At 40.4% G+C, this 24,259-nt stretch overlaps 1 protein-coding gene across 1 annotated transcript in view; it reads right to left on the minus strand.

Moving 5' to 3' along the window:
- Window positions 1–24,259, minus strand: part of ARFGEF3 (ARFGEF family member 3) — a 127,346-nt gene that overhangs the window by 14,363 nt on the left and 88,724 nt on the right. Inside the window, exons 22-29 of the mRNA XM_060114612.1 lie at window positions 20,539–20,642; window positions 18,645–18,789; window positions 9,473–9,601; window positions 7,278–7,454; window positions 5,534–5,648; window positions 4,654–4,756; window positions 4,284–4,415; window positions 2,077–2,198 (exon numbers count right to left, since the gene is read on the minus strand). Coding sequence (XP_059970595.1) covers window positions 2,077–2,198; window positions 4,284–4,415; window positions 4,654–4,756; window positions 5,534–5,648; window positions 7,278–7,454; window positions 9,473–9,601; window positions 18,645–18,789; window positions 20,539–20,642 — 1,027 coding nt within the window. The remainder of the gene's footprint in view (window positions 1–2,076; window positions 2,199–4,283; window positions 4,416–4,653; window positions 4,757–5,533; window positions 5,649–7,277; window positions 7,455–9,472; window positions 9,602–18,644; window positions 18,790–20,538; window positions 20,643–24,259) is intronic.

The following is a 24,259-nucleotide window of genomic DNA, read 5'->3' on the forward strand; positions in this document are numbered from 1 at the left end:
GGGGAGGGAGAAGGGTAAGCTGGGACGAAGTGAGAGAGTGGCATGGACATATATACACTACCAAATGTAAAATAGATAGATAGCTAGTGGGAAGCAGCCGAATAGCACAGGGAGATCAGCTTGGTGCTTTGTGACCACCTAGAGGGGTGGGATAGGGAGGGAGGGAGATGCAAGAGGGATGAGATATGGGAACTTACGTATATGTATAACTGATTCACTTTGTTACAAAGCAGAAACTAACACACCATTGTAAAGCAATTATACTCCATAAAGATGTTAAAACAAACAAACAAACCCAGACTTCTTTTTACTTAAATGTTGCAATCTGGTTTTAGTTCCAGTCTTTTTTTCCCCATGGGTGACCTCTGAGGACACACCTGACCAGCAGATGCACAAACTTTTCTTACATCTAACTCATCTTCTCCTACCTTCTGTGCTAAGAATTGCCCCTGTGAATGAGTGAAATGCAACAATGCAAAATACTTAATTTTAGAGGATGTTTTAAGGCATAGTGGTTTCTACTAAAGAATTTGTGCTTTTCCTGTTTTACTGAATTTCACTGAGGGGGTAATTGTCTATTAAAAGTACTAAGTAAACTGAGGAACCATGGTGATAACTTTTTAAATCTTAACCTTTTAAAACCATTAAACCAGTAACATAGGAATATTAGGTATCCTATTTTTCCTGTGTTTTATTTATAATGTGAATTCAGCTTATTATTCCTCTCCCCTTTTTTCTCCTTTTACTTCAAAAATTGTTTTAGTGGAATAATTGGCTGAAGGAACTAGAAATATATTTTAAAAAAAAAGGAAAACAGGTAAGAAAAGAACTGAAATTTGAAAGTAGATCAATGCTTAAAGCTGTGGAAAGGAGTGCACAATCACTGGTATGCAGAATAGATAAAAATGCCCAACACTTTTGCATGATCGGCAGTGGAGGGAAGCAGGGCACAGAATTGGGAGGAGTACGTGGGATATTGGTAACGTTCTACCTCTGAAGTGCAGTGGCAGGTTCATAGTTATTTCACTTTTTATTCATGCTTGATAACCTTTGAACCTTCCACATAGTCTTCTGTGTGTACCACACACACTTGACTAAAAAAAATTAGTACCTGGAAATTTCACCCAAATAGGTATATTAATCAAACTGCTATGCTACCTAGTAACTTTTGGAAAAATCACACTCTCTCCCTAACATGGAAATGGTCAAGGACACAGGCATTGTGCTCAGCTAGACCTGGTTTTGATTCCAGCTCCCCTGCTTCACAGTCTCCCTGAATGTTTCCTCGTGCACAAGTGGAAGTGTACTACCTACTCCCTGTACTTCATCTATTGCACTCAAATACTTATCATCATTATTATTAGTGTGTCAGAAGTTTTAAAATGGGAACTTTCAGTCACTGGCTTCATCCTAAACTCTAGGAACAATGTTTTTTTGGCAGGATGATAGTATTTAAAAAGAAAGGGCAAGTTTCTTGTGGCATGCACTGAGCTTTCTGTATCCTAACAGCTGTACTGCTCATGAGAAGTTAATGATGTATTTCTCACTGAAACAATATGAATCAGGCCTCATATTATTTTTTTAAAAAGGATTATGATATGTATGATGCTATAGATACAGTGAGTTGTGTCCCCCTCCGCCAAATTCATACATGGAAGTCCTAATCCATAGTATCACAGAATGTATACTTGGAAAAAGGGTCTTTAAAGAAATAATTGGGTTAATGGGGGCATTAGGATGGGCCTTAATCCAATATGACTGGTGTCCTCCTAAGAGGAGGAAATTTGCACAAAGACATATACAGAGGAAAGACCATGTAAAGACACAGGGAACGGACATTCATCTAGAAGCCAAGGAGGGAGGCCTCAGAAGAAACCAACATGGCTGACACCCTGATCTTGGACTTCTAGGCTCCAGAACTGTGAGAAATTAAATTCCTGTGGTTTAAGCCACCCAGTCTGTGTACTTTGTTATGGCAGCCCTAGCAAATGAACACATGTGAAACTTGGTTAAAATGCTAACAGGATTTTGCTTTCAGAAATGAACTTTCCTATTTATAAGTGCTTGGCTGCTTACCTTTTCTTGGTGTGTCCATTTGGCTTCTCATCAGGAGGGAGTTCAATAATGAGCTGACAGGACTGAGCATGATCAAAGTTGTTTGGAGTCTTTGGGGAGCTCTGGGTGTCCAACATAAACACCTGCACACGTATACAAAGGTACAGGTCAGAGCGCCACCATCCTCAACCTGCCTCTGCCAGGGATCAGCTGGATGGCCTTCGGCAAGTGGCTCACTCTTTCTACTCATTTTTTCACCTTTAAAATGAGGTTGGAGCTTACCCTCCTCAACCTCATTTTAAAGGTGAAAAAATGAGTAGAAAGAGTGAGCTGCTTGCGGCATGGACATATATACACTACCAAACGTAAGGTAGATAGCTAGTGGGAAGCAGCCGCATAGCACAGGGAGATCAGCTCAGTGCTTTGTGACCGCCTGGAGGGGTGGGATAGGGACGGTGGGAGGGAGATGCAAAAGGGAGGGGATATGGAAACATATGTGTATGTATAACTGATTAAATTTATTATAAAGCAAAAAATTTAAAAAAAATAAAAATAAAAAAATAAAATGAGGTTGGTAATGATTTCCTACTGGTATGTTTGTTGAGAGAATTAAATGAATTAATATGTGTGTATTGACATATGCAAAGCATTAGAACAGAAGAGTAAATACTCAATAAAAGTTAGCTGCTGGCACGAACAGTAATAACACTACTGCTTCTGCCATGTGACAAGTCATTACACTCCAAATAGCAAGGACTGACATTTAATGTTAGTTAAGAGTAAATAAAAAGGGGCTATGTTTGTAAGAGGTCTTCTCTGCTTTAGATGTCTGTTGGTACATATTCTAAACCATGCAGGAACAGGAAACTAATTGGGACTTCTCCTGTCAGGGCTGCTGCTGTGGCCATGCTGCTCTATTAACAGACAATGGGAGAAGTGACTTAGAAAACAGTAGCCACTTCTCGGATTCTGATCTAAATGATTTCATTTGACATACACCTTCACTACTTCCCTTTGGAAACCTGAGTATTCTTAAGGAATTTTTTCTTTCCAAATCTTGTTAAATTATCAGATCATTGAATACTGGGTTACCTGAAGAGTAAATATGGGAGAAGGTTTGGGACTGAAGAAGAAAGTAATATGAAGAAATGAAAGATTCACGAACTGTTTTCTGCTGTTCTTCTCCATTAACTATTTCAGAACAGGATTCCATTTTCATATTCTTGCTGTGGGTGGAAAGACTGCTGGATGCACATGGGAAAATTCCTCATCTAGTCAGCTGTGAAGGCTTTCTACTTAGAGAGGCCACCCCTTCAGAGGAGGACCACCCTCTTGCCTTCTCTGTTATGGTTCCTGGCCAGAACCCGTGTCCGGGATGTTAGGAATGTGCTCAGCAGATGTGAGTAGTTGAAGGTGGGAGGTTCTTGTCCCACTCTCTGAGTAGAGCTGGGGAAAGCGCTTCAGAAGCCAGACCTGGCAGGAAACTTCTCAACTAATATGGTGAACGTGACTGAGTTCTTTTTGTTGATGGGGCATCCTGGGTTATCAGTGTGCTAAGGGGAAATTCCATTAAGGACTTCTGTAATTTAGTGATTCATTGACTCAAGAAATATTTACTAAGTGCCTTCTCTCTGCCCTGCTCTAGGACTACCAATATACAGAATATGTTCTCTGCTTCTGACTCATCAGCTTACAACCAACTTTTGTGACTTCTGCCATGTGTCAGAAGAAAAAGTCATTGGTACATGGTGATTACTGCACAGATAAGTACATCTTAATTTTACTGATTAGTTAACATTCAACTCAAATTTATTAAACAACTTGTAAATGTTAAGCTCTTTGCTGGGTATGGGAGATATAGGAAAAAAATAAGTTTACCAGTTTTAGACACTCATAGCCTAGCATTAACAGTAGTATTTCAGTAACTATTTATAACATAAGTAGTACAAGTCAAGTTATGTATGGAGTGCAGTGGCTGGGTGGAAAAGGACCCTATTTGATCAGTGTACTGGTGGATGTAACAAGCTACAAATGGTGAGAGGACCATAACGCTGTTGACTAGGTTCAAGTGATTTCTGGAAAAGAACAGCACTGGCCAGAGCTCAGAGCCGGGACACATATGTCCCTAAAGGAATGAAAGGCAGTGTGGTGATGCACGGCCTTCAGAAATGACCCCTAGCAATATCTCAAGCTTCCAGAGCCCCTGGGATCAAAAGCCCCACCCTTACCTGCTGAGCCATGGCTCGGATGCGCCAGTACTCGGCCTCAGCACTGGGGGAGGAGGATGGGGCCGCCACCCTCACCTGGCAGCCTTCCCCGCTGAAGCTCTCGGTGCCGCTGTGGAAGCAGCCCAGCAGATCCTGGGAAGAAACACAGCAGTCGTTAGCTGGGTGCAGCTGAGTTTGTGGCTCCAGGCCCTGTCTTTGTTCTGCCACCGTCACTGTGTCTGGGACAAAGTACTGATCCAGCTACCTTGTTCCCACCAAGTGAGACCGCCTGCTACAAGGAGGGAGGCGGAATCCAGGCGACCCAACTTGAGGAGCATCAGGGAGCTGAGGAAGGCTGGAGGTGCCCTGGTCTCTCCTCTGAGTGACTTACCTTCACTGGCTTGAGCGTGGCCGAGAAGGCATCCTGCAGGGCACAGCAAGCCAGCCTCCACATCTCCTCTGTGAACACGGGGCCCGCTGTCACGAGGACGTACCTGCCAGGAGAAAAAAGGAAAGAAGTCTTGAATTCATATATTTTCTTGTCACAAAAGGTAGGTAGGTCCTTCCAGACACGTGCCTAGATTTAGTCTATAGTTCCAAGTCTTGCTGTCTTTTGTCACTCTTGCCTTCGGCCCATCTGGTATGCCATTGTCCTAATACTACTTCCTAACCCGTTTAATGTAAAGAAAATATCAGTGGATCCCCACTACAATAGGCCGATGTTTAAACTTAGGCTTGCATGTATATATTCTAATTTTCCCATTCCAGCCCAATTTGCCACTACTTCTCTACACATAACAAGATAAAACCCTCTTGCCACTTGTAACTCTTATCTCCATATGTGTGTTCATGCTGTTCTTCTGCTTACAAAGTTGCCACCTAGCGGAAGCTAACCCACCTTGGCAGATCCGACCAAGTATCATTACTACGGAAGGTCTTGCTGACTGCTCTACTCTCCAGGCGTCTCGTCCTTTCATGGCATTTATAGTCCCTCCTTCCTATTATCACTTCTCCCATAACTCTCTTTGTTCTGCCCTTTAGAACAGGTTGTATGCTCCCTGCGGGTAGGGACCTTGGTCACATCACTTTCTGGGCAGCGGAGCACCCTGTATCATGACTTACACCATAAATATTTGCTGACTGGATGAAATGAAGAGTTTAGTAGCACAGTCATTTTTATAAGTAGACTGCTACCATCAAAGAATTAAATTCCCCTGGATTTCATAATAAAAACTCCAGTTTTGTGGAGAGCCAGGGAACCTTTATGTCACCTAATGCAGGAGCAGCCCACGCGGGAGATGGTTTCTGTGGGCTTGGCCACACACGCCACCAGCAACTCAAAGAGGTCCTTCAGCATGGTGTTGAGCATGCTCTCGTACCTGATGTCTGCAGGAAAATCAAAGCAAGACTGCACTCAGTGGTATTGCAAAGGAAGGGGCTGGACGGCATCTATACTACAGCAAAAGAGGAAAGGCTAAATGATGCAAAAAATATACAAGTATCTGGGAAATAGAACCATGAGAAAAATGGCCATAACAATAACAACAAAAACAAAACACTCATTACAGCAAAAATTATCTTGGTTTTACCTAATTTTAGCTTGTTTCATCCATTTCTAGATATATCAAGATGAAATGCATGTGGCTCGCTTTAATGTGTTGATGTACACTTTTCAAAGTATATAATTCCTCTGCTCAGCAAAATAGAACATATACTATTATATAGCCTGAATACTAGCTAGTAAAAAATTTTAATTCTTAAAGGGAAAGATAAAACAAACATTCCTTACAGCTGATCCTTGAATTAGATTGAATTAAATGCTCTTAGTAAACAAAAAATCTTCTCATACCAACTACCACTTCTTGAACCTTTTCAGTTTGGCTTCAGTCTGCATGCTGTCCCCAGACTAAAGAAATTAAGACCTCCCAAAATCACATTCTGTTTGCCCAGTTCAAGGAATATGCCAGTGTTCTTTTCCACAAAGTCCTTGCGATGCCACAGAACCAATTCTCAGTGGAATCCTCAAGGGTCCTGAGCTGTGCAAAGCCAGGACCTGGACAGAAACTCTACCACTGCATACTACAGTATGTATATGGTATGTCTGTTTACAGTATGTCTACATACTGCAGTTAGTGCCTGCATGTGGAGATACCCATTTTTCTTCTTTCTCGATCGGTGTGTTTTTTGCAGGGCAAATTGTCCTTACTAAGCTTAGTGGAGACCCCCATTTCTTATCTTTGCTTTTTGACTCTTCCTTGGGGCCAAGTTCTCATGAGTTTCTCTAACCTCGCCAACAAGGGAGCCTCTGACCTCACCTCTTCCCTTAAACTTCTGTATGTCTTTCCCTTTTCTTTATAACCCTTAGGGCTAGTAGCAAGATTCCTCCTGCTCCCAAATTTCCAGATCTTTCCATGGCAAGAATCTATTTCACAAATGCTGCTCCACTGGTACCACAGCTGACATAACAGCTCCCTCTCTGTCTGCTGACTTCAGCATACTATCCACCCCACACTTTCAAATCTTTTTCAAAGTGCCACAGATATTAAGACCCCCCTTCCCCCATAATCTGTTAAGTAAAGTAACCTCTTGCCCATAATTTGAGCCTTTTCTAAAACCCTGCCTCTTCCATTTAGCCTCCCCAGATGCAGCAGGACAATAGGATAAACTCTCTCCCTTACCCCCCAGCCTAGAGGGGTATTTCTTCTTTTTTAATTTATTATATACTTGAATTTGCCTCCCCTCTCCTAATGCACAGATATCCTAGACCTCATTAGGTGTTTTATTTTTAGTCACACATGTATTTTAAGCATTCTGTTTGATAATTTTGTAGAGGACACAGGGGTACCAATTTTCTTCTTGACAACCTACTATTAGAAGGCTGGCACTAACCACATAATTCTATTTTAATAATTCCCAGGACAAAAATCATGCACTGGTGTTTACTAAGCACTTCTAGACAATGCTGCTGTCTACTAAACAACTACTCAGCATGAGCTGCTTTGGCACCATAGATACCTGAATGGATGAAGCTCTGAATGTGCTCCACCACCAGCTCACAGGACAGACCAATGGCATGCTTGAAGTTAGCAGAGGCCACGTCCCAGTAAGAATGGTCTTTATGGCTACGGCGAAGCCAAAGGGACATCACAGGAAGGAGAAGGTGAACAACTGCATAGATGCCAAACCCTGGTCCTGAAAAAGAAAGGTCAGCATCAGAATTGTGATCTTAGCACCTCTCCTGCAACAAAATGGCAGCACCAAGTGACGGCAGAGAGCTTCCCACCTCTTTCCTCTTTCGCTGGAGCTCCCCATTCTGAGAAGGAGCAAGGAAAAAGAATTTACCACTGATTGGGAAATATATGGTCTTTGGTGACATTTTTCTTTTTTGTTTCTGCATGATTTTAATTACATAATACATAAATATACTTGTTAAAATTCAAATAATACTGATAAAGTGAAAGTATCACTTGATCAATTCCTTAGTCCCCATAAACATACAAATACATATACACATATAAGAAAAAGTTCACCCTTTGAACTGTAAGTAAGTATATTTATATGACACTAAGAGTACATATATATATATGAAACAAAGAGAAATATAGGGTTTTTAAAATTACTTTTATATAAATGGGATAAGGTAAACCTTGGTCTGCATGTTGATTTTTTGCCCATAACAGTTACAAGTTAGAGATCATTCTGTGTCAGCAAATTAGATATTCCTCATTTTTATTACCACATACTGTTCCAAACTATTCAAACTGTATATGCATTAGTTTACTTATCCATTCCCTTACTGATGGAAATTTAAGATGTTTCTATATTTTGCTTTATGAACAACACTGTAATAAAAATATTTGTGGAAATGTTGATGGATTTTTAAAATTCTGACTACAAAAGCAAGGTATCCTTTTCATAATAAACACAGAAAACACATGAGAATATAAAGAAGAAGAAAATATTTTGATGTATTTCCTTCTAGTACTTTTTGAATGTATTATCTTTGGGTGTATGTGTATATTTATAAATGTTTCTCATAAAGTTGAGATTGTACTCCACGCTATATATATTTTAACATAATGCCCTATAAACAATTATTGATGTCATTAAATATTATTCAGATATTCATTTTAATGCCTGTAGATATTTACATGCTTTTACCATAACTTATTTAACCCATTTAGGGTGTTCATAATTATTTTGGTATTCAAGATGCTTCATCAAACATCATTATATATAGAATGTTATCTTCATTACTGTTAATTTCCTTTGATAGATTTCTAGAAGTAGAATTATTGGGCTAAAACGCTCTTCATACACACTGAGTAGTAGAAAATGATACTGACCAATAAAACAGATTTAGAAATAGTGGCATATTAATTAATTCTATAAGATAGCTGCTTATTCTTGGATAGAAAGTCTTTAAATTTTTAATGTGTAGGAGTAGCTATAATGGTGTTCCTGAAAAAAATTCTGATATAAACTTTGCTATGGATCTTAAAACAGTATCACTTATCAAGTCTTCATCAGTTTATACTGAATACAAAACTCCTCTTATTACTGAAGAATTAAACTAGTGGTTTCATTGGTGGTTCTGATTCTGTTAGTGAAAACCAAAATTTCTATAAAAAATTTCTCCAATCTTGGGAAAATTTGGATGAGTAAGTGTGCATGCTAACCTTGACTAATTCAGAACAAGAAATAAATTCCCAAAGGCCATTTCTTGTACTATCAGGAACTCACTAGATGTCTTTTCCCAAATATAATCACCTATGACCCTTATACAATTAAGATGTTGCTGTCTTCATATATTTGAGTGGTTGGTTCATGTCAGTGGTAGACCTGTTAAGCCCTCCTGACAGCCCTGGGGCCAGGAGTATATGAGACCCAGCCACAGAGGAAGGCTGTAACCATAGAACAGAGCAAAGCCAACTGGCTCAAGGGGACATTGCTACCACAGCATTGGCCTGAATATAGTGGGGTTCTACACATTCACCTACCTGGCCACCACCCATTATTTATAAATGGACTGGTGGGAAACCCATAAACAATACAAGGACGTGTCTTAAATGTTCAACAAATATATATATCGAGCATCTATTATGCTCTCTGGGGTTACATCAGTGAAATAGACACTCATACAAATACCTTCCTGAAAAAAGTTATATGTATAACAAACTCCCTCAAAAGATAGACATAGAAATATTTACCAGGTGTTTTGGTAACATCTCTCAACAGCTCAAAGAGCAAATCCAAGGTCGGGGGTTGGTGCTGACGTGGACAGTTAGACACAGCTGCTGTGAGCTGCTCCAGCAGGATGATCCAGACTTCTATCAGACCTGGAAACCAAAAGCAGACCTCTGTGAAATTCGGTCAAATATAATACAGAATCATCACAAGACCAAACTAAACACTATATATAAAAGGCTTCTGAAAACTACCAGGTGCTATATGGGTATAAGGCATCACCCTGTAAGGTAGCCCTCAGTGCCTATAAGCATGGATAAATTATGATTTACATGTTCTGACAAAGTCAAAGAAAAAAAAATACTGTTCAAGTGTCTTCCTTATTCCCCTTCAGGAAGTAGGTGATGTGGTATGTAAATTCTACTACATGAAATAATTGTTAGATTCATTGGAAGTTGATGATAGCAAAGTAATAATATCCTTTTAGTTCCATCACTTTAATCCTTTTTAAAAAAATTATTATAAATATATATAACAAAAATTGCCATTTTAACCATTTTTACATGTGTAATTCAGTAGTATTAATTACACATATGATGTTGTGCAACCATCATTACAATTAATTTCCAAGACTTTTTCATTACCTCAAAGAGAAACTATAACCAGTAAGCAACAACTCTGCATTCTCCACATCACTCCAGCACCTGCTAAACTGTGCCTGGCTTATTTCACTTAGCATAATGTTTTCAAGGTACATCCATGTTGTAGCATTTATCATAACTTCATTCCTTTTTATGGATGAATTATATTCCATTGTATGTATATACCACAGTTTGTTTACTGAGGTACAAAAGTATTTAGAGTGGAATATACAAAATAGCTCACTCTATATCTTATTTTAATACTTCTAATTTTCCAGCAAAAGAAACTGTATGAGAAGATGCAATGTTGAAATATTCTCATTAAAAAAAACCTACTTCCCCAATTTTGAATATCCCCATTAATAGGAGCCAAAACCAAAGTCATGGACAATAAATATAAGAAAACCAGGTGACAAGGAATTCTCATGAACCTCAAAATATAAGTGGGGGTGGACAAGCTAATTAATAGGATATGCAGGGGAAAGAAAAACGTTATACACTACTGTAAGGGGAGCAACCAATAAAATCCAAATGGAAAACTCTACGTGACAAAGAACCTCACTTCTTCAACAAATAAATTGCAAAGACGTAAAAGAGAGTTAGAGAGGAAAATCTATAGATTGACAAGGACTCAAGAGATGGAGCAGCCAAACATGTACTGTAGATCTTACATGAATCTTGAAAATTAACTGATATGTATAAGAAAATTGGCAAATTGGATCTAAGTTAAAAATAGCTGAAGCCACCTCGGACGTGAATCCGGGCCTGTCAAGCCCAGGTGGAGTCCCTGGCACGCTGGGCAGTGCAAATGGCCTGGCTCTTACTCTGAGAACACCAGGCTGCCCTGTGCACCTGAGGCCACTGCCCTGCCCCTCCAGCGCCTCTGGGTCCCCATTGCCATGCACCAGCCAGGCGGTTCCAGGGATTTGGATGTCTGTGTCTTTGGGTGACCATTACTTCGCCTGCCACATGCTTGCGGGATCTTGGTTCCCAGGCTGGAGGTCAGGCCTGAGCTCCTGTGGTGGGACCTCTGAGTCCAAACCTCTGGACTAACAGAGAACCTCAGACCCCAGGGAATATCAATTGGAGTAAGGCCTCACAGAGGTCCTCATCTCAGCACCAAGACCCAGCTCTATCCAACTGCCTGCAAACTCCAGTGCTGGATGTCTCAGGCCAAAGAACCAATAAGACAGGAATACAGAAGCACCCATCAAAAAACAAAATTGAACGACAAAAAATATGTTACAGACGAAGAACTAAGGTAAAAACCTACAACACCAAATAAATGAAGATGAAATAGGCAACCTACCTGAAAAAGAATTCAGAGTAATGATAGTAAAGATGACCTAAAATCTCAGAAACAGAAGGAGAAAATACAAGAAACATTTAACAAGGATCTAGAAGAACTAAAGAGCAAACAAACAGTGGTGAACAACACAATTACTGAAATTAAAAATACTCTAGAAGGAATCAATAACAGAATAACTGAGGCAGAAGAACAGATAAGTGAGCTGGAAGATAAAATGGTGGAAATAAGTGCCAGGGAGCAGAATAAAGAAAAAAGAATGAAAAGAATTGAGGACAGTCTCAGAGACCTCTGGGACAATATTAGATGCACCAACATTCAAATTATAGGGGTTCCAGAAGAAGAGGAGAAAAAGAAAGGGTCTGAGAAAATATTTGAAAATATTTGAAGAGATTATAGAAAACTTCCCTAACATGGGAAAGGAAATAGTCAATCAAGTCCAGGAAGTCGCATACAGGATAAACCCAAAGAGAAACATGCTGAGACACATATTAATCAAACTATCAAGAATTAAATACAAAGAAAAATATTAAAAGCAGCAAGGGAAAAGCAACAAATAACATACAAGGGAATCTCCATAAGGTTAACAGCTGATCTTTCAGCAGAAACTCTGCAAGCCAGAGGGAGTGACAGGACATATTTAAAGTGATGAAAGGGAAAAACCTACAACAAAGATTACTCTACCCAGCAAGGATCTCATTCAGATTCAATGGAGAAATTAAAACCTTTACAAACAAAAGCTAAGAGAATTCAGCACCACCAAACCACCTTTCAAACAAATGCTAGAGGAACTTCTCTAGGCAGGAAACACAAGAGAAGGAAAAGATCTACAATAAAAAACCCAAAACAATTAAGGAAATGGCAATAGGAACATACATATCAATAATTACCTTAAATGTAAATGGATTAAATGCTCCAACCAAAAGACATAGACTGGCTGAATGGATACAAAAACAAGACCCAGGGCCTCCCTGGTGGCGCAGTGGTTAAGAGTCCGCCTGCCGATGCAGGGGATACGGGTTCGTGCCCCGGTCTGGGAGGATCCCATATGCCGCGGAGCGGCTGGGCCCGTGAGCCATGGCCGCTGGGCCTGCGCATCCGGAGCCTGTGCTCCGCAACGGGAGAGGCCACAACAGTGAGAGGCCCGCATACCGCAAAAAGAAAAAAAAAAAAAAAAAAAACAAGACCCATACATATGCTGTCTCCAAGAGACCCACTTCAGACCTAGGGACACATACACACTGAAAGTGAAGGGATGGAAAAAGAGATTCCATGCAAATGGAAATCAAAAGAAAGCTGGAGGGACTACCCTAGTGGTGCAGTGGTTAAGAATCCGCTTGCCAATGCAGGGGACACGGGTTCAATCCCTGGTCTGGGAAGATCCCACATGCCATGGAGCAACTAAGCCCATGCACCACAACTACTGAGGCTGCGTTCTAGAGCCCGAGAGCCACAACTACTGAGCCCACGTGCCACAACTACTGAAGCCCATGTGCCTAGAGCCTGTGCTCTGCAACAAGAGAAGCCACTACAATGAGAAGCCTGAGCACCGCAATGAAGAGTAGCCCCTGCTCGCCGCAACTAGAGAAAGCCAGCGCACAGCAACAAAGACCCAACTGAGCCAAAAACAAATAAATAAAAAGTAAATAAATTAAAAAAAAGAAAGCTGGAGTAGCAATTCTTGTATCAGACAAAATAGACTTTAAAATAAAGACTATTACAAGAGACAAAGAAGGACACTACATAATGATCAAGGGATCAATCCAAGAAGAAGATATAAGAATTGTAAATATTTATGCACCCAAAATAGGAGCACCTCAATACATAAGTCAAATGCTAACAGCCATAAAAGGGGAAATCGAAAGTAACACAATCACAGTAGGGGACGTTAACACCCCACTTTCACCAATGGACAGATCATCCAAAATGAAAATAAATAAGGAAACACAAGCTTTAAATGACACATTAAACAAAATAGACTTAATTGATATTTATAGGACATTCCATCCAAAAACAACAGAATACACTTTCTTCTCAAGTGCTCATGGAACATTCTCCAGGATAGACCATATCTTGGGTTACAGATCAAGCCTTGGTAAATTTAAGAAAATTGAAATCGTATCAAGTATCTTTTCCAACCACAACATTATGAGACTAGATATCAAATACACGAAAAAATCTGTAAAAAATACAAACACATGGAGGCTAAACAATACCACTACTAAATAACCAGAGATCACTGAAGAACTCAAAGACGTAATCAAAAAATACCTAGAAACAAATGACAATGAAAACACGATGACCCAAAACCTATGGGATTCAGCAAAAGCAGTTCTAAGATGCAAGTTTATAGCAATACAATCCTACCTCAAGACACAAGAAAAATCTCAAACAACCTAACTTTACACCTAAAGCAATTAGAGAAAGAACAAAAAAAAAATCCCCAAAGTTAGCAGAAGGAAAAAAAATCATAAAGATCAGATCAGAAATAAATGAAAAAGAAATGAAGGAAACAATAGCAAAGAGCAATAAAACTAAAAGCTGGTTCTTTGAGAAGATAAACAAAATTGATAAACCATTAGCCAGACTCATCAAGAAAAAAAGGGAGAAGACTCAAATCAATAGAATTAGAAATGAAAAAGGAGAAATAACAACTGACACTGCAGCAATACAAAGAAAGGATCATGAGAAATTACTACAAGAAACTATATGCCAATAAAATGGAAAACCAGGAAGAAATGGACAAATTCTTAGAAAAGCACAACCTTCCAAGACTGAACCAGGAAGAAATAGAAAATATAAACCAATCACAAGCATTGAAATTGAAAGTGTGATTAAAAATCTTCCAACAGGGCTTCCCTGGTGGCACAGTGGTTGAGAGTCCACCTGCTGATGCAGGGGACATGGGTTCGTGCCCCAGTCCGGGAAGATCCGGCATGCTGTGGAGTGGCTGGGCCCGTGAGCCATGGCTGCTGAGCCTGTGTGTCCAGAGCCTGTGTTCCACAACGGGAGAGGCCACAACAGTGAGAGGTCCGTATACCACACACACACACACAAAAAAACCCTTCCACCTAACAAAAATCCAGGACCAGATGGCTTCACAGACGAATTCTATCAAACATTTAGAGAAGAGCTAACACCTATCCTTCTCAAACTCTTCCAAAATATAGCAGAGGGAGGAGCACTCCCAAACTCATTCTACGAGGCCACCGTCACCTTGATACCAAAACCAGGCAAGGATGTCACAAAGAAAGAAAACTACAGGCCAATATCACTGATAAACATAGATGCAAAAATCCTCAACAAAATACTAGCAAACAGAATCCAACAGCACATTAAAAGGATCATACACTAGGATCAAGTGGGGTTTATCCCAGGAATGCAAGGATTCTTCAATATATGCAAATCAATCAATGTGATACACCATATTAACAAATTGAAGGAGAAAAACCATATGATCATCTCAATAGATGCAGAGAAAGCTTTTGACAAAATTCAACACCCATTTATCATAAAAACCCTGCAGAAAGTAGGCATAGAGGGAACTTTCCTTGACATAATAAAAGCCATATATGACAAACCCACAGCCAATATCGTCCTCAATGGTGAAAAACTGAAACCATTTCCTCCAAGATCAGTAACAAGACAAAGTTGCCCACTCTTACCACTATTCAACATAGTTTTGGAAGTTTTAGCCACAGCAATCAGAGAAGAAAAGGAAATAAAAGGAATCCAAATTGGAAAAGAAGAAGTAAAACCGTCACTGTTTGCAGATGACATGACACTTTACATAGAGAATCCCAAAGATGCTACCAGAAAACTACTAGAGCTAATCAATGAATCTGGTAGAGTAGCAGGAACCAAAATTAATGCACAGAAATCTCTTGCATTCCTATATACTAATGACAAAAAATCTGAAAGAGAAATTAAGGAAACACTCCCATTTACCACTGCAACAAAAAGAATAAAATACCTAGGTATAAACTTACCTAATGAGACAAAAGACCTGTATGCAGAAAATTATGACACTGATGAAAGAAATTAAAGATGATACCAACAGATGGAGAGATACACCATGTTCTTGGATTGGAAGAATCAACACTGTGAAAATGACTATACTACTCAAAGCAATCTACAGATTCAACGCAATCCCTATCAAACTACCAATGGCATTTTTCACAGAACTAGAACAAAAAAATTCACAATTTGTATGGAAACACAAAAGACCCTGAATATCCAAAGCAGTCTTGGGAAAGAAAAACAGAGCTGGAGGAATAAGGCTCCCTGACTTCAGACTATACTACAAAGCTACAGTAATCAAGACAGTATGGTACTGGCACAAAAACAGAAATATGGATCAATGGAACAGGATAGATAGCCCGAAGATAAACCCATGCACATATGGTCACCTTACCTTTGATAAGGGAGGCAAGAGTATACAATGGATAAAAGACAGCCTCTTTAATAAGTGGTGTTGGGAAAAGTGGACAGCTACATGTAAAAGAATGAAATTAGAACACTTCCTAACATCACACACAAAAATACACTCAAAATGGATTAAAGACCTAAATGTAAGGCCAGACACTATCAAACTCTTAGAGGAAAACAGGCAGAACACTCTATGACATAAATCACAGCAGGATCCTTTCTGACCTACCTCCTAGAGAAATGGAAATAAAACCAAAAATAAACAAATGGGACCTAATGAAACTTAAAAGCTTTTGCACAGCAAAGGAAACTATAAACAAGAGGAAAAGACAACCCTCAGAATGGGAGAAAATATTTACAAATGAAGCAACTGACAAAGGATTAATCTCCAAAATCTACAAGCAGCTCATGAAGCTCAATGTTAAAAAAACAAACAACCCAATCCAAAAACGGGCAGTAGACCTAAATAGACATTTCTCCAAAGAAGATATACAGACTGCCAACAAACACAGGAAAGGATGCTCAATATCACTAATCATTAGAGAAATGCAAATCAGAACTACAATGAGATACCATCTCACACCGGTCAGAATGGCCATCATCAAAAAATCTAGAAACAATAAATGCTGGAGAAGGTGTGGAGAAAAGGGAACCCTCTTGCACCGCTGGTGGGAATGTAAATTGATACAGCCACTATGGAAAACAGTATGGAGGCTCCTTAAAAAACTAAAAATAGAACTCATATGACGCTGCATCCCACTAATGGCACATACCCTGAAAACCATAATTCAAAAAGAGTCATGTACCACAATGTTCATTGCAGCACTATTTACAATAGCCAGGATATGAAAGCAACCTAAGTGTCCATCGACAGATGAATGGATAAAGAAGATGTGGCACATATATACAATGGAATATTACTCAGCCATAAAAAGAAATGAAACTGAGTTATTTGTAGTGAGGTGGATGAACCTAGAGACTGTCATACAGAGTGAAGTAAGTCAGAAAGAGAAAAAACAAATACCATATGCTAACACATATATATGGAATCTAAAAAAAAAATGCTTCTGAAGAACCTAGGGGCAGGACAGGAATAAAGACGCAGATGTAGAGAATGGACATGAGGACATGGGGAGGGGGAAGGGTAAGCTGGGACCAAGTGAGAGAGTATCAGTGACATATATACACTAGCAAATGTAAAACAGATAGTTAGTGGCAAGCAGCTGCACAGCAGAGGGAGATCAGCTCAGTGCTTTGCAACCACCTAGAGGGGTGGGATAGGGAGGGTGGGAGGGAGACGCAAGAGGGAGAGGATATGGTGATATACATATGCATATAGCTGATTCACTTTGTTATACAGCGGAAACTAACACAACACTCTAAAGCAATTATACTCCAATAAAGATGTTAAAAAAAAATGTTGAAGCTGGATGATGGGTACATGAAGGTTCATTATACCATTCTGTCTAGTTTTATATGTGGTTGAAATTTCCATAGGAAAATGGAAAAGCAATTATTTGCCTTCAGAAACCAGAGGAATAATATCAAAGTATATCAATGATGAGAAGTAATTTTTAACACTAACTTAAAGCTTTTACTTTTATTCTTTTCTCTGACCTAGCTATGTTTCATATATAATTATAACTTTAAAGCCCTCAATGAATTTATACTGTGGGAAACCTTAGATGGGCTGCCTAGAAAAAAAAAGGGATTAACGATTTGCACAGATGGGCAGGGAATGCTCACTGTTACATACACAAACTGTTTACAACTGTTTTAAAGACTGTATTATAGATAAGCAACATTAGCTTCTGCTTTTAATTGTCTGGATTGGAGGTTTAAGATGCTACGTAAAAATTCCTATCTAATCATTAAAAATGAAACCTCTATTAGGCAACATCTAGCCAATTTCCAATATTTAATTGTTCTCTACAGTAGATATTTATTCTTTCCTATATTTTTTCCTGAAAACTAATCTGAATTTGTAAGGTTTTACTGTTTATAATCCCTATGGAAAACTGGAAAATTTCTAGATACCCTCATAAGTGAATTTGTGTCTGAAAAATAAAACAGACGAATAATGAAAAACAAACAAAAAAGCAAATTAAAAAACCTTCCCCAGAAAGTCCTTTTGCAAGGGTTTGAAACACCTATGCTCAGATATTAGACTTCTTTAAGGATATCATTTCCATTTTTAGGTCTAGAAACAGGACAGGGTCATCTGAATTAGAAGACAGCAAATGTGAACATGAGTGAACCAATCTGAAAATTATCCAAAGTTACTAGATTGAAGTCGAATTCACAGGAAATTACACAGGAACTAATTTGAAACATATTTTTTAAATTTATTCTTTTAATGAGCCTTCAGCTTCACCAGTCACAAACAGATTGTCTTTTCAGTAATGACTTAATTTCCCCAGTCTCTAACCAGGAAGTAATTATACAATGATTGTGTTTCCTACAAGGTATTAAAGACAATTACCAGCCAATTTAACTATCAATGCACCAAATGCAACCACAGTCCAATGTGCTAAATTGAAAAGAATTCGGAGTTACAAACTATATTTAGTGGAATCTGCAAATCTACACTGGTTTTAGATGGAGGTATCCATCTAAAAAGGATTGGTTTGGAGATATTGATGTAAAATGTTTTCGGAGAGTCCTTGGAAACTTTAGGTAGGCTTGTTCTGTTAGAATTATAAATAATAACAACATAAATGGATGATCATTCATGATCTGTAAACTACTGAATTCATGGCTTAGGCTTTTGGGAATACAAACATAGCAAATAACCTGGTTAGGCCCAATCAATTAACTTACCAGTGTCATCATCAAAGTCAGACAAGACGGACTCAATTCCATCCTCACTGCTTGCCGACTGCTCCTGAAGTCTTCGGGGCAAGCTAGCGAGTCGCCCACTAAGGAATATTGGCTTCAAGGGCATTTTGTAGATTTTGGCCAACAACTAAATTAAAAATACCAAATTGCAATTATAAATTGGAAAAAGCTGCACTCTATTAAAGGACAACAAAACTATATACCAGAAGAGAAGGTGGAGAGAAAACCAGAAAAGCTCCCACTGTAGCAAAGTTTTAAATTTGCTTGTGATTTGGATTCATAAGGCAGCTCACAAGAGGCATTTATCCCATGAAGCAGCTGAAACAGCATTCAGTGGCAACAAAAAGGTAGAGGAAAAGATTCTGTGGATACCTTTTCAGCATCTTAATTGCATACGAGTTTTATCGACTTTTATACACCTGTGAAGGGAACCATAAACATGTCGAGAATTTTTGCCTGAGAGAAAGTGTTCTATGGGGATCATTGGGAAGAGAGTCTGTAGGCAAATGAGATACCAGCCTCTGATTTCCCTTCCCCTGACTCAACATCAAGGAAATGGGTGGGGGGAGGGCACATGGGGGATGGAGGAATCCGAGGGCAGGGTGCGTGCGACGAAGGCATGAGAAACAGAGCTAATAGGCTGATCGGGCTCTTTACTCCGCTCTCACTGCTACAGCCCAGGCCGCCGGGAACTGTTACTGGCACAGACTCCCAAAGAGCCTTGTACCTTCACGCATTAGAATTGTGCCTGCTGTGCCCCTACTGTTTCAGAAATTAGGGAAACATCTGGGAGCGAGAAAGACAGAAATCCTGCCCTGTGCATCTTACAGACATACTCCTTTCACAAATAATAAATAAAATTTCTGACAGAAACGTTACAGGAAAAATGAGACAGGCAGTCCTAGAAAGAGCGACCTAGGTGTGTGGGGAATGCTGGCAGGGAGTTGGTAGATACCTAAGCCCCGGTCTCTCTGAGGAGATGATGTTTCAGGTGAGATCTGGACCATAAGGCGTGTCATACAGAGATCTGAGGAGAGAAAATTCCAGGCAGAGGGAATAGCAACAGCCCTGAGCAGTAACCAGTAGGGTGTGTTTGAGGGACAGAAAGGGAGTGTGGCGAGCACGGTGAGTGAGGGGCAAGGAGCTGAGGGGGGAAAGGGAGCGGGGTCAGGTCACGTGGGCCTTGTGGAAGCAGCTGGAGGAGGACATCAGGGCTGTGCATCCTTTCAAAAGCCCTGGGGCTTAATGCTATCACCAAGGGAGAGTGAGGAACAGACAGACAAGAGGACGCCAGCGACACAACCTCAGAAGACAGGAGAAGAGCTACGGAGAGGGGGTGTCACTGAAGCCTAGGGAGAAAGGGCTTTGAGAAGGGAGCATCATCTTGTTCCACGGGCGTGTGACACGGTAACGACAGAGACTCACTGGACTTAGCATAAGGAAGGTCACTGTTCACACTGATAAATGATGTTTCATTGGATTTTTTTTTTTTTTACTAGATCTTGACTGCATATGACCCTCTTACTTTTTTTAATGTCTCTTTTCACTGTGTGCAGCCCACTGTCCATGCTTTCGTACCATCGGGAGGATTTCCCCTTGACCTCTTAGCCTGACACAGATACAGAGATTATGGTAGTTCATGTATCCGAGTATGAATGAGAAGTTTCAGAGATCTCAAAACCCAATTGTGTGTTTTAGTACATTTTCATTACCTTCTTTCTCTCCTTTGTAGAAGCGGGGGGACAAAACTTTATACTCCAAACCTAAGCCCCAATCTCCTCAGAGATAGCAGAAAGTACTTCTCTTGGGCGTCCACAAAATACCTCCATGCATGTTTTGTAAGCATCTTCTGAGGTGGGTTTCGGGGCCTGCGTACCTGAGAACAGCGCCTGAGGTAATCCAGGGCAGGGAGGCACAGGTCTGGGGACGTGGCTCCAGGTCCTGGGACACAGTCTCCAATTTCTTTACAGTCCACCTCCCCTGGGGGAAGCAGGGGAGACAGAGACAAATACTGTTTATCCCCTTATAACAGAAGACCTACTAAGTCATACAGCATGCGTTCCCCAAATGCCTACTAACATAGAAAAGGAAAAAAAAAATTACTCCAAATTGTACAACCCTTTCAGTCAAATTTCCCCCTACATGTGTACATGTTAAACACATTTGGAATCACGCTGTACATCTTACCTTGTTGAAATTATTCTGTGCTGTAACTTCCCTTTTCACTAAACAATGATCACTTTTTCCATATCCTGCGACAGTACTTTCAGTGGCTGGATGGTGTTTTTTTTGTACCTGGACACACTGCAATTTTTCTAATTCAGTTCCCTGGGCCCTGCTGTTGATGGTGTGACTCTGAAGCTTCGATGACAGGATGAGCCTGGAGACCAGCCATGTGCTGGGCAGAGAGGAAGCACTAGGCCCCTCTCTGTTTGGAAAAGGACCTCCTTTGTTGCCAGTGCTCAGCACTAAACAGTGATGATAAAGCAAGACTCTGGGAAGATCTGAAACATCTGGGGTTTGGGGATGGAGACTACTAAATTGAACTGAAATGACTTCTATTTTGTGTGTATATATCTAGAAATTTAACAGATCTGTAGAGGGCATCTAGATAGTCTATAGGCACACAGTAGTTGGAAATCACCATTTTTCTTCTCATGTAAGAATCTACTTCTATACTTTTAATAAAAGTATTCCACAGTACTTGTACTTGTACTTGTAAACAGTACTTTAACTGTTTTTAACTGTAATTGTTTCCAACTGCCTAAAATCGTAGCAACTGGCACCGTTCCCTGTGGGTAAACAGATATGATTACTAGGTATTAGTTAAAATTTAGGAGACAAAGAGGCATGTTTCTCCTTAAGAAAGAAAAGATAACCATTTGTATATTTTAGATCAGGGACTGGTAAACTTTTTTTTATACAGGGCCAGACAGTAAATATTTTAGGCTTTGCAGGTCACACTCTCTTTGTTGCAACTTCTCGACTCTGTCACTGTAGCACAAAAACAACCACAGACAAATGACCAGGGCTGTGTTCCAATAAAACTTTATTTCTAAAAACTCTGAGTGGGTGGGATTGGCCTGTAGGCCATAGTTTGCCAACCCCTAGTTTAGATTAATCTAACACACAATGTTAGATTAACATTAGTTTAGTATAAAAACACAGAGCAATTCAAATTCATGTTGACCTAACCAAGTGGGAATAAAAAATAAATCCATTTCCTATCCTGTTAATCACTGTGTTCCAAGTTTTTTACGGAGGCTGTTGTGTCACACATCAAAGTCTGTGCACGGGGTGGCCCCTGGGGGCAGGCAGGACACAGCCAGCGTGGCTGTACTGGGGCCTCGGATGTGCCCACTGACCCCCAGACACAGACAAGTAACTCCACCTTATAATTCACAGAAAAAAATGGAATCTTTCTGTTTTAAATATCCTCAGGTGTGCGCTGATAATTCTGCATCTCCGTTTTCAGGCCCCAGCTCCCTCGCTGAGATAAGACCTCAAATTTCTAACATTTCTACCACGAAAATTTCTAACATCTCCACTTGAATATTTCATAGAAACTCAACATGTCCCAGTGTCCAAAGATAGAATTCATTATTGTTCCTCTCCGCCACTCCTTTTGGATATCCTAATTCTGGGAAACATCAGTCCTGGCAAGGAACCTGAGGAGTCAACCTCAGCTCCACCCTCCCTTAGGCCCCACATCAGAGCAGTCCAAGCCCTCCGGATCCCATCTCTACAATATCCTGAACTCCATCCTCTCTGCTCTCTCCCAAACTCCTGCACACTGGTCTCTGCCTATAGCCTCTTGTCCTTACCCACAGGGTCACGTGCCTGCCAGTTTAGTTTCTAATGTCACATGTGATACACCACTCTGTGGCTTCAAAACCTTCCCTGCACATTCTCGATTTCCCGGTGTGGCCTGCAGGGCCTTCAGAGCCTGGCCCCTTCCTCTCTTTCCAACTCATCACCCAGGATCCCTCCTTCGTGGTACCTCCAACGTACCCTACTTTAAGAAAAGTAAACCTACAGCAGCTCACACCGCAAAGTTCAAATGTCACTTTCCCTTAGAAGTCTGCATGGCCCTACTACCAAGCACCCCGTCTCAGCTGCTTGTTCATTTCAGCTTAAATGGCTTTTTCTTTTTTTTTTCTAGCCTCTATGAAAATATTCATCTTCCTGAACTCTGACTATTGATTTGTGTGTCTGTTTCCCAGAAGAGGCTGTGAGCCTCTCACAGGCAGGAAGCATGTTATATTCATCTGTGTATCCCCACAGTATGTACAGGTCACCATGCCCCCGTAGCAGGCCCTCGACTGTTCAGCAAACAATAGAATACCAATAATAATGGTTCTTAAATAAAATACAGAGTTGTGGAATAATGGAAAATACACATGTTGGTCTCTGCCTCTGGCTCCTGGCACAGAGCTCCTAAAACCCTAATTTCCTAAATGATAAGACTGCTAGGCACTTTTTGTTCTAATATGTGATCTTCAACTCTAGTTCCTGATGCAGAGCTCCTAAATCCCTTGGAATTTCCTGGGTGATAGAGTCTTTTGTTCTAGTGAGGCAAAGCTTGGTAAGCTCCTGGATGGCGGCTGGTCACCAGAAAGGCCATAGGAAGAAGAGGGGGGTTGGAAATTGAGTTAATGGTTGATCATGGCCACACGATGAAGCCTGCATAAGAAATCCCCAGAGTATGGCGTTCAGAGAGCTTCTGGGTTGGTGAACACATCTACATGCTGGGAGGAGGGTGTACCCCAACTCCATGAGGGCAGAAGCTCCTGAGCTTGGGGCCCTCCTGGACCTCAACTTATATAATCTCTTGATCTGGCTGTTTATCTGTATCCTTTATCGTATCTATTATTATATAATAAGCTGATAAATGTAAGCATTTCCCTGACTTCTGTGAGCTGTTCTAACGAATCACTGAATCCAAAGGATGGGGGGTCATGGGAACCTCTGATTTGTAGCCAAGTTAAACAGAAGTTGTGGGTAACTTGGGGACCTTCTACTTGTAACTGTCATTTGAAATGGCGGGGGGCAGTCTCATAGGACTGAGCCCTTCACCTGTGAGGTCTGCTGGTCTAACACTGGTTGGGGTCAGAATTGAATTGACAATAGGATACCCAGCTGGCATCACAGAGAACTGCTTGGTGTGGGAACAAAACCCACACAGCAGGTGTCAGAACTCTTGTGAGTGAGGTAGGAGTTGAGAGAGTAAAGGAGAAATACAGGAGGAAAGTTTTTTCTAAACAAGGACTGGATTTTTTTTTACTTTCTAAGGCAGAGATTCATTATTTTAAGGTATTCTTATGATTAAGACACTAAACTGTTTGGCTTCTATTTAGTGTACAGCAGAGTTTAAAAAGAATAAAATCTTACTCTTTCAAAAGAAACCTTCCTCTGAAGCCCAGTATGTAAAGTGGATAAGTGAGGGGCTTTCATGGTTGTCCCTCAGCTCAGCCCTCTAGTTCCCAGGATATACAGAAGCATAGAATGGCTGTATGTAAGAATAGAACATAACAAGGATGGTCTGTGGATCAGACCTGTGGCCTCCAGCCTCTGTCTTGAAACTTGCATTGTACTCC

The sequence above is a fragment of the Mesoplodon densirostris genome, chromosome 12 (assembly GCF_025265405.1).
Source record: "Mesoplodon densirostris isolate mMesDen1 chromosome 12, mMesDen1 primary haplotype, whole genome shotgun sequence".
NCBI classification, from domain to species: domain Eukaryota; kingdom Metazoa; phylum Chordata; class Mammalia; order Artiodactyla; family Ziphiidae; genus Mesoplodon; species Mesoplodon densirostris.